General features: G+C 43.7%; 2 protein-coding genes across 2 annotated transcripts; one reads left to right on the top strand and one right to left on the bottom strand.

The window, feature by feature from the left end:
• The first annotated feature begins 238 nt into the window (after positions 1–238).
• Positions 239–2643, top strand: LOC307038575 (E3 SUMO-protein ligase ZBED1-like). Its single transcript, XM_079680079.1, has 4 exons — positions 239–532; positions 677–1184; positions 1368–1554; positions 1702–2643. Exons 1-4 carry the CDS (start codon positions 409–411, stop codon positions 2173–2175), a joined length of 1293 nt encoding a protein of 430 aa, XP_079536205.1. The 5' UTR covers positions 239–408; the 3' UTR covers positions 2176–2643.
• A 2937-nt stretch (positions 2644–5580) lies between these two features.
• On the bottom strand, positions 5581–10375 carry LOC307038576 (uncharacterized protein). The gene is made up of 2 exons (XM_079680080.1): positions 6951–10375; positions 5581–6398 (listed from the first exon to the last, which is right to left on the bottom strand). The coding sequence occupies exon 1, from the start codon at positions 9556–9558 to the stop codon at positions 8980–8982; it is 579 nt and encodes a 192-aa protein (XP_079536206.1). The 5' UTR covers positions 9559–10375; the 3' UTR covers positions 5581–6398; positions 6951–8979.
• Between the last annotated feature and the right edge of the window lie 492 nt (positions 10376–10867).

The following is a 10867-nucleotide window of genomic DNA, read 5'->3' as shown; positions in this document are numbered from 1 at the left end:
CTTCCCGATGGAAACCTCGACAAAAATAAGGTTGTTTGCACCTTGTGCAATGCGGGATTAGTTTACTGTAGGAGTTCATCCAGTCTCAAGTACCACCTAAACGCAAAGCATCCCTTAGCTAATGCGGAAGATGCCGGGCCAAGCACTGATGTAGCGCGGGGGAAGACTCGTCGTCAAACAACTATGTTTGAGTGCAACCGAGGCAAGCCCGTCAGCACAGCTCTATCAGCCAACTAACTAACTAGTCTCCTCGCTCAGTGGATTGCCACCAGCTGCAGGCCCATTAGCGTGGTTGAAGATGACGGGCTCAAGCTTGTTCTCCAGGCGGCCACAGGTGACCCATCTTACAAACTACCTGCGAGGCGACCTGACCAGCACGCAGAAGAAAAAGCTACGAAAGTTGAGAAGATGGTAGAGGCGAGGTCTGTAGCACTGACTGGGGACCATTGGACGTCCGTTAACAACGACAACTACCTCGGCGTTACAGTACACCTCATCGATGCTAGCTGGGAACTTCACTCCTTCGCTTTAGGTATGCTACGTTATGTCATTTTAAATTACATAATTTAATTTCGTAGCCTTTTAATTACCACCACGTTATGTTTGCTTCTTGATAATTGCTAGTTGTTTACTACTAGTAGTGAAATTATTCTAATTTACTTTGTCTGTCCGTTAGGTGTGATGAAAACAGAGGAGCGTCACTTTGCAGAAGCGTGTGCAAGGCAGTTCCTCAACGTCGCTAATCAGTGGGGGATAACTGACAAAATAAGCACTATTGGAACAGATAGCGCTCCTAATATGGTGGCAGCAGGGAGGATACTTCCATTCGAGCACTTGCCCTGTGTTGCGCATGTTGTACAGAGAGCTATTGTAATGTCACTTCGGGAAGGTGGTTTTGATGGTGCACTGGCCAAGTGCCGTAAAGTGGTCGGACATTTCAAACACAGTCCGGCCAACTCAGACGAGCTAAATGTCCACCAATCCTCCCTTGGACAAGTTAAGGAGTCACTCGTGCAAGATGTTCCAACACGTTGGAATTCCACTCTTGAGATGATAAAGCGCGTGAGGCGCAACAGAGACGCACTGCACACAACGCTGTCGCTGCAGAAGCACAACCTGGCCCTCCCAACAAATGCGGATTATGAGAAGTTGGCAAAGCTAGAGAAACTGCTGGAGCCATGCAGGTATGGTCTACAAAGATAGTGTGTTCATGAATTGGCATACAAGTTTTTAAATGTCACTTTGTATGTAAGAAACACCTGCCCTTAAATGTGTAATCTGAGTTAAATTAATCTGTCACTAATAATTTTTTGCTGTCTGTCTGTCTGTCTGTCTGTCTGTCTGTCTGTCTGTCTGTCTGTCTGTAGGTACATCACTGAGCTCCTTGGTGGAGATAAGTATGTATCCTGCTCTGTGGTTCTACCTGCCCTGTGCCACCTCCAGCACGCGATGAACATCTCAGATGATGATCCTGCCTATATTGTGCGATTCAAGGCTGCCTTCATCAAGGACCTCAACCAGCGGAGGGAGAAAATAAACCTGGAATGGCTTAAGGTATGTCAGAGTGACCAGAAGATAACTACATTGTATGACCATAATAGACTGTAAAGCCAGATGAATAAGTCATGAAGAAATATGGAGGTTGGATTTGGAAAGTGACATTTTCATCAATCAATAATTATTATTTTTTATTCATCAAAGGTGGCGACTGCTCTAGATCCACGATTTAAGGACATCAAGTGCTTGCCCAGAGCAGAGAGAGAGCCAGTGTGGGCAAAGCTAAGTGCGTTGATGAAGGGAGAAGAACCTGCTCTGCAGCCACTCAGGGAGGAGAACCCTGAGCCACCCAAGAAGAAAACAGCCCTGCTACTGATGGGATCCGACTCAGAATCAGATGAGGAGACACCAGAAGATAGTACAGTGGAGAGGTACAAGGTAGAGCCCAGTGCCAGTCTAGAACAGTGTCCACTGAAGTGGTGGTCGGAGCACACTGCTGTCTATGGTAAGATGGCCCAAATTGCCCGTAAATACTTGGGGACTCCTGCCACAACTGTCCCATGCGAGAGACTTTTTTCTTTAGCAGGCCATATTGTGCAGAAGAGGAGAGCTTGTTTGTCACCAGAAAATGTGAACAAACTGGTCTGCCTGAGTGACTGGTGGAAGAAGGAGAAATAGAGCTTTGACTGACACAAAGTTACTGACTGTAAACAGTTCATTACAACCTGTTATATAGGCCTACTGTTAAACTAAAAATAAACAGTTAATAAACACAAGTACATCTCATTGTCATTGATTTATTTTCATCACCAATTATCATAGAACAGCTTTCTCAAGCAGTTTGTGATGCATTTTGGAAACTGGAGATGAGCCCCTGGTCTAATGCACCACCTGGCTTGAGAAACCCGTTCTCAAAGACTTACTTTTAGTCATTATTTGGGTAGCACACATATTCTGAATGCCTTCGGCAGAATTCAAACGAGCCATTTTAATCTAGATTAATCTAGATTAATTCCAAGAATACAGTGAGATTAATCTAGATTAAAAAAATTAATCTATGCCCACCACTACTTTTAATATAATTTACTCCGCTCGTCTCATCTGCGTCTTGCTCCGTTTTCTCTTTTCTCCTGCTACGCTGCGCGTCCCTGGTGGTGAGCAGAGATCCCTTAAAGGAAAGTACCTTGTAATTTGTCATACTACTTTTATTTATTATATTTTTAAAAGGGATTGGTCAATGTTATCATTGACCAATTTCAAACATGTATCCTTTAATGAAATCACTTTTGAATGACTTTATGCTTACTATGTTTTAATGTGGGATACACTTACATATGTCACATATGAAATAATAACTCAGGAGTCCATGTAAGCATGTTAAAGATCATAATCCATTACTCGAGAAGACTCAGTATCACCTGTCTGCAGCTTACAAAAAACTATTGTGAGAAACATATATTATGCAGGAAATGCATACCTTTGTTGAAAAACAAAGCATATCTGATACACGAGGAAAAGCCTCATCCCCCTCAACATCTGAGTCACTACCGATGGCATAGCATGAATGATAGTGGGTGTTTGAGGGTGTCATTACTGAGAAATGTCAAACAAATTCAAAACCTCACATTCGAAAACAGGTTTGCATTTCTCCACTTATCGTTGGAAACAATAAAAGCTAATTGTCTTGACGTAGAATCTATAAACTGAATTGTTAGATCAGAACAGAATGGTTGTATTGTAGCCTGAGTACCATGCAGCTCTAGTTTTACTAGGTGGAAACATTGTCCATATAATGTGAATACATGCAGAATTAGACAGTAAGACGCCCCTGACATTAGGCCTATACTAAAATAGTAGGGGCTCTTAACAGCTATCCAACTTACAGGCATCCTCTGCATAGCAGTAGGAATAGCCTTAAAAATAAAAATAAAACACTCTGTGGTACCGAGAGTCATGTATTTGAACCAAATGCCCTAAGTGAAGCCGTTAGTCTCATCTGACTGACCCCAGGGTTGGTGCTGGTGTGACAGGGAGGCTTCCAAGTGTTCAAAGCAGAAGTCAAGCTTTCAGTTCATGGCTCAGTGGGGGGGAGCAAACCCATGTGAGACAGTATCAACGGCTGTCATGTTCAGTTTGAGGAGCGTCATTCTCTCTGGGAGCAGGAAATGGTTTCCATTCTCGGATCAGACCATTAATGTCATGTAGAGCAGCCAAAGCATCTCTGCGACTGCACTCAGCCGGACTGTAGCAGGGCAGAACTGGGTGACTTTTAGTGAAGCCGTCCAAGGCCATAGACAAAATGGAACCACGTACTAACAAAAGGGACACAAGGTCATCAATGTCTCTCTTTACCATTGGCCTAATTGTAAAATAAATTAGTGGGAAAAATGTGGAACATTAATCCATCATCATGTGAAATATTGAGTTAATATAAATAATTACTTGTGGGTTGAAGTCAAATTAACATTAACAATAGAACTAAAGTCAGTCAAAATTGGACTTGCACGGATCAGAATCTAAGCAATACACCATTCTCCAAGCTCTGTAACGAAAAGGATAACAAGATTAGGTACATTAGTGTGAAAACACCCAAACATGCACACTTATCTTATTCAAGTAGAGATTAGAGGACAGGTCTAATGCTGTGAACAAAATTATCAAGTCAAAGCTTCAGTATTTTATTTTATGTACCATATTTAATTTAATAATTAATCTTGAATTACTAATAACTCTAAAGAAGGCAACAATTTACAATGTGGATAAGGCGAATACACATCCAAAGTGTGTGTGTGTGTGTGTGTGTGTGTGTGTGTGTGTGTGTGTGTGTGTGTGTGTGTGTGTGTGTGTGTGTGTGTGTGTGTGTGTGTGTGTGTGTGTGTGTGTGTGTGTGTGTGTGTGTGTGTGTGTGTGTGTGTGTGTGTGTGTGTGTGTGTGTGTGTGTACAGCCTGTCTGCCCAAGGTTTAAAACATTTGGGACAGCAATGAGAATGCCATGAGAAACAATTTGTTGCTTAGACTGAACTCGAAGGAAGCCAGACTGGAATTCTTTTTTTAAATCAAAACACTTGTACATTAATTAAATACATTTGACATTTAGCTTGAGCTGGGTTAATACTCTCTCTATGGTATTTAAATTGGGCCAAGTAGAACATCTTCATGGATTTGGCTTGCAACACAAAGTGATACTGATCTCTGTCTGTTGGGATTTGGAAGTCTCATGATTTATTGTGTGGGCCTGTGAAGGAGAGGCCGTTGGAAAACATCTGTCTTTGAACTGCAATTACTGATCTTAAAGAGATTGCAACATTATACTCCTTAAAAAATTGCTCAATTCATTTAACACATTTATTATGCACACAATAAAAACCTCAACAAATATATTGATCCTTGCTTAACCAGCGACCTTTACTCTGTTGTTCATAAGCTCGGTTTCAGAAAACTTGTCAGTAGTTTAACAACTATTAGAATTGTAGTAATGTCTATAGAGCATAGACTGTATATATAAATGGACGTAGGGTCCGTGACGTCACCCATAGCATTCTGCAGAGTTGCCGAGAAGCCCTAAGTAGGCGGAGTCGGCCACTAACGGCTCGACGTCAGAGTTCAACTCCCAGCCGAGGCGGGACCTCCTGCCACCAAGCTGAAAGGTCCAGAGCTAGCTGAAACTACCAAGCTAAGCTAACATGCTCCCCATCTGCACACTGCCATGGCATTTTACGTTTCTAAGGTAAGCGGACATGAAACTATTCAGCAAAACTATAAATAATAATCTAAGTTATTGAGTTTTTAGCATAACACTTCAGAATCTTAAAATCCCTTAACGTTTGTATGCAATTGTGCTAAATTCAACACTGGAATCAAGCAAATATTAATATGTTTGCATGACATAAGTTATTTATATTTTGATATCACTTAATTATACGTTTAATACATTTAAGTCAAGGTAAGGTACATGTGATGGTAGCTAGTTAGTGCTCTTACCTGTGAGGCCTCCTCCAAACAGCATAATAACCAGACTGTATCATTAAAACTAAGTACCAGTTCTAGATCCTTGACTTTAGACAAACAATTCAAAAGACAACATGTATTTAAAGACCAATCTTTATTTGAATGTGCCTCTTAACCTGATATATTAGTTATACAGTAATAGTATTGACAATCTAAAAAAACTGAGCAACTCAACTGTCAACGTTATGTTTCTTATTGTCTAAAGCATTTATTATTTTAATTGTCCCCCTCTCATATTCAGTGTGGACGGATTGAGACAGCGTGGTGTCCAGAAAGCTGCAGAGACTTCAGGGAGAAACCTCCGTGTGATGGACGTCCTGTCTGTTTGTTTGACCCGGAGAGGACTGAGGGTCTTTCCTCTGCGAGCAGGACAAGGCCTGATGGAGGAGCCCATGCTGGGCAAAGCTGATACCAACTGCACAGGCCTAGTCTGTCACTTTATTTGACTAAATGTGTTTACTTCTACATTTAATAGGTTTACACCTTCTGTCCATATGTGCTTTTTATTTAAAACATGTTTGATTAACTTTTGGTTCACATTTCAATAAATTGTATTTGCACTCCTTTTGTCCATTATTCTTACTGAAAATGTTAGATTACACATTCACATCTGACTGAAGATTGGCCCCACTAATTTGCGACATTGCAAACTCTGTGGTACAAGGCACAGGTGATGTGAAGCTAATAAAGCGAGGCAAATACAAATAATCAGCTTATGGAGTGTAGATGTGGAAATAGGTGCATTCGATCAGTTGACTGTTTTTACAATAAAAGTAGTTTCTTAGTGTACTGGTCTTAAAATCTCATAGGATCAGCTTTTAATGTTCCTCTTGGATGTTCTTCTTGACCCTCAGAGAAGGAGAAAATGTCGTGTCTTTCAGGCTTGTCCTTTCCTAACAAAAATTACAGGAAACATAAAACATATTATTGCAGAACAAGTGTGTTATTTATGAAAGCGGTGTGTTTGTGTGTTTAGGGGCTGTAGATATCATTATTTTGTAATTGTAATGTTTTTTTTTTATTTCAACAATGAGCTACAAAGACAATCAGATTATGAATGAACAGTATGAAGTTCATCAACATTGAAATGTATGTTGTTATCAAAATGTAGTGCAACTGTAGAAGCTTGCTCTGTTGTCTCACTGAAAGAATAACTTTTACCACGTTTTTTACTGACAATATTGAGAGATAAATAGTAGCAGCTCTCACTGTGTTAAAGATTTTTGCCTTCAATACATTGAATTAGAAAGCTGACAAAATCATATTGCTTGTTAACATCTAAAGGTAACTTTTTGCATGGAAAAAACCCTCAACTTAACTGATGTTGAGGTGATCTAGTATTGTTTAATGGAATGTATATCAGTGTATTAAAGTCAATACTTCATTCATTTAAACCAATATCTTTCTTGATTCTTTGTACAGTATGCAAAATAAAGTCTTTATACCTGTGCTGAAGTTCACTGCTGTGAGGAGTCGAGTTATGTCTCTCACTCTCTGGTCCAGCCTGTCTGCATCACCTGGACACCTTAAACAAACAAATATGTAAAGTACCATGTGTACAAACAATATAACTGATTCTCTTCTGTTGAACATGTTGGATTGTGTATTGTCCGAGTCAGGGTCCTTTTTATTTTACTGTAACTTTGGAAGTTGTGTTACCAATGCTTACTGTTTATTCGATACCCATTTGGTAATGCAATTAATAAAAACAACAAGGTTTGGGTTCATTCTTCAGATGACTGTGACGTTAACGTGTAAGCTCAATAATGAACTCCAGATCAACCAACCATATTGTAATACCTAAGTAATCATCTTCAAATATGACATTAATAATTGTAATATATACAGATCTTTTTGTGAGGTTGATTTCACATACACTACTTCAACATTAGCTTGTCTACATACTTGAGCACAGCCAATTTCAATTAACCTTAGCGATGCATACATTTCCTACCTACATAATAAAATATCTCTCTAAGTTATAAGGATGACCTTATTTTATCAACCTCAAACAGAAGCCTTTTGTTGTACAGTATTATCCCACTTAACCCTTGTCTATTTTGTTTTAACCTTTATATATAGTCTATGATTTTAACTTGGAGGCTACTATTGGCATCGTTAGTACTGATGTAGCTACCACTCGCTAACCCAAGCCTTAACCTTCATTACGTAGCTGATTAAAATCATTAACACATAAATAAAGTACTCAAATTTCACTTTCCGCAAAACCGCATTAATGCACCGTCTGTTTTAACCGCAGAGCGAGTCACAATAGTCCGATATATAAGCATGAAGAACAAACAGCCACGGCTGGATCAAGTTGTGTTCCCTGGATGAACTGAGCAGGCAGAGTCCTTGTAGGTTCACGGAGCAGCTAGCAGAGAGACAATAAGCTAGCAGCAGCAGTCATTGAACGGAGCTGTCACTCAATGTGACCACGCCCTAATTTATGCATAACTTTAAGACTGAATATTAATTAAACAGATGAGTTGATAAAATATTCACTCCGGGATCCATAGACAGGAAGGGGGAATCTAACTATACAGAGAATATGGTTTTTTGAACCACGATGTAAACATGTTTATTTCTGCTGTAAAGCTGGGCATTTTAACATTGGGGTCTATGGAAATTGCTCCCTTCTGCAGACTGCTCCTACTGGCCACTAGATGAACTGTAGTTTGAGGCACTTCCTGATTCGCATCCCGGAAGAGGCCCAGAGTTTGCCGCTTGCTATAGACCAATTGGTTGATACTAGAAATAATTTGAAACAGTTTAATAAAGATTGTTAAACTATACTTAAAACTGTAATTGAACTTCAACTTATATTAATTATCTGATTCCGGTGGCAAGTTGGAATAGATAATCAACAAAGTTTCCATTTTGCATTAACAGCGCAAAAGGTTTCAACAATAATTAGTATTATGTCCGAGTCTAGTTATGTCTTATCTGCTTTGTTTCGGAATGTGTTCAATACATTACGTTTTTTGTATTCATTATTACCATACAATAAATAAAACCGGGGAGCACGACAGACAGGAACAAACTTACAGACGGGAACAGGCAGGAGACATAGACAAGCATAGACGACAGGTAGCAGGGACATCAAATGATGACGAACAGACATGGAGCACAGGGGAAGACAAGACTAAATACACAGAAGGGTAATCACAGGACAAGACACAGCTGGCAGGGCAGGCAGAAACACAAGGGCAACGGGTGAACACAATGAGACACAATCAGACACAGGAGGGAAACTAACGACAGGAAATCAAACACAGGGAGTAGGATCAGGTTGAGTCCATGAAGGGGGTCTCGGGCGGACGGCCCGGGGGCAAGGCAGAGTTCGAGGAGGGGATCTCGGGCGGACGGCCCGGGAGCAAGTCAGAGTTCGAGGAGTCAGGGGACCGGGCTCGAGGGCGAAGACCACGGCTGGGGAACTGAGGAGGCCGGGCTTGAGGGCAAAGGCCGCGGCACTCAGAGGGCCGGGCTCGAAGGCGAAGACCGCACAGCTCCGGTGGCCGGACAGGTGTCGGCCGGACAGGCACCGGAGCCAGTGGGACAGGCATAGACGGGATCCTGGACATGACCTGGTCTGGTGTTAATGGGACCCCGGATGGAGCAAGGGCTGGTGTCGATTGGACCACCAACGCAACAGGGCAAGGAGTAGGCAGGGCCCCCGGTGGAAGAGGACAAGGAGTTGGCAGGACCCCCGACGAGACAGGTGATGGCGGGGCCTCCAACGGGACAGGATACAGGGTTGGCAGGACCCCCGGCAGAAGAGTAGTCGGCGGGAACCCCAACGGGACAGGACACAGGGTTGGCAGGACCCCCGGCAGAAGAGCAGTTGGAGGGACCTCCAACGGCACAGGACACAGGGTTGGCAGGACCCCCGGCAGAAGAGTAGTCGGCGGGGCCCCCAACGGGACAGGACATAGGGTTGGCAGGACCCCCGGCAGAAGAGTAGTCGGCGGGGCCTCCAACGGCACAGGACATAGGGTTGGCAGGACCCCCGGCAGAAGAGTAGTCGGCGGGACCCCGAACGGGACAGGACATGGAGTTGGCAGGACCCCCAGCGGGACCTCCAACGGAACTTGAGTAGGGACTAGAGAAGGGACTTGAGATGGAACTCGAGAGGGAACTCGAGAGGTGACTCGAAAGGAGGATTGAGAGGGAACTCGAGAGGTGACTTGAGGGGGGACTCGAGAGGACACTTGAGAGGGAACTCGAGAGGTGACTTGAGAGGGAACTCGAGAGGTGACTTGAAAGGAGGCTTGAGAGGGAGCTCGAGAGGAGACTTGAGAGGGAACTCGAGAGGGAATTCGAGAGGAGACTCGAGAGGTGACTTGACAGGGGACTCGAGCGGTGACTTGAGAAGGAACTCGAGAGGGGACCTGAGAAGGAACTTGAGAGGGAACTCGAGAGGAGACTCGAGAGGAGACCTTGAGAGGGAACTCGAGAGGAGACTTGAGAGGGGACTCGAGAAGAGACTTGAGAGGGAACTCGAGAGGAGACTTGAGAGGGGACTCGAGAAGAGACTTGAGAGGGGACCTGAGAAGGAACTTGAGAGGGGACTTGAGAGGTGACTTGAGAGGTGACTTGAGAAGGAACTTGAGAGGAGACTCGAGAGGGGACTTGAGAGGAGACTTGAGAGGGAACTGGATAGGTGACTTGAGACGGTTGGTACGCCGACAGGACACAGGGAGCTGGCGTCGGCCGGTACGCCGACAGGACTCGGGGACCTGGCGTTGGCTGGAGAGCCAACAGGAGACGAGGTGCTGGAGTCGGCCAGTACGCCGACAGGACGAGGAGCCGGAGTGGGGACCATGGCTGCTGGGCCCGGTACTTGAGCCGGAACCATGGCTGGAACTGGGGCCGGAATCATGGCTGTATGGGCCGGTTCTGCAGCAGGGACCATGGCTGCTGGGGCTGGCACTGGAACCAGACCTTTTGGAGGCTCCGTGGACCTCCTAAGGCAGTGGTCAACAACCTTTTCAAGCCCAAGATCACCGACCTCGGCCTAGGTGAAAGGCGAGATCTACCTATTGCAGAATTGAGTGAAAAAGACGGCCCAGACAGTGCTTCCAATTTGAGGTCTTTTATATAGGCTAATTGCATCTGAATTACTGTTACAATGAAGGTTCCATAATCAGCTCAAGGCATATAGGCAGGGGTAAAGTGCTATTTTTTATGAGTGGAGGGCAGACCTCACCTCCTCTAGGGGGGTCCTCACCTCCTCTAGCTCCTCACCTCCTCTAGGGTGGTCCGGGGGGATGCTCCCCCGGGAAGATTTTTTTTAAAATATTTAAGTTGAAAGCATCAATCTGGTGCACTTTGAGAGCAACATGAAGAAATCTATGGATAC

This window comes from Notothenia rossii (genome assembly GCF_949606895.1).
Source record: "Notothenia rossii genome assembly, chromosome: 5".
Taxonomy (NCBI): Eukaryota; Metazoa; Chordata; class Actinopteri; order Perciformes; family Nototheniidae; genus Notothenia; species Notothenia rossii.
The sequence above is the reverse complement of the archived record's forward strand: the minus strand, read 5'-3'. Positions and strand labels throughout refer to the sequence as shown.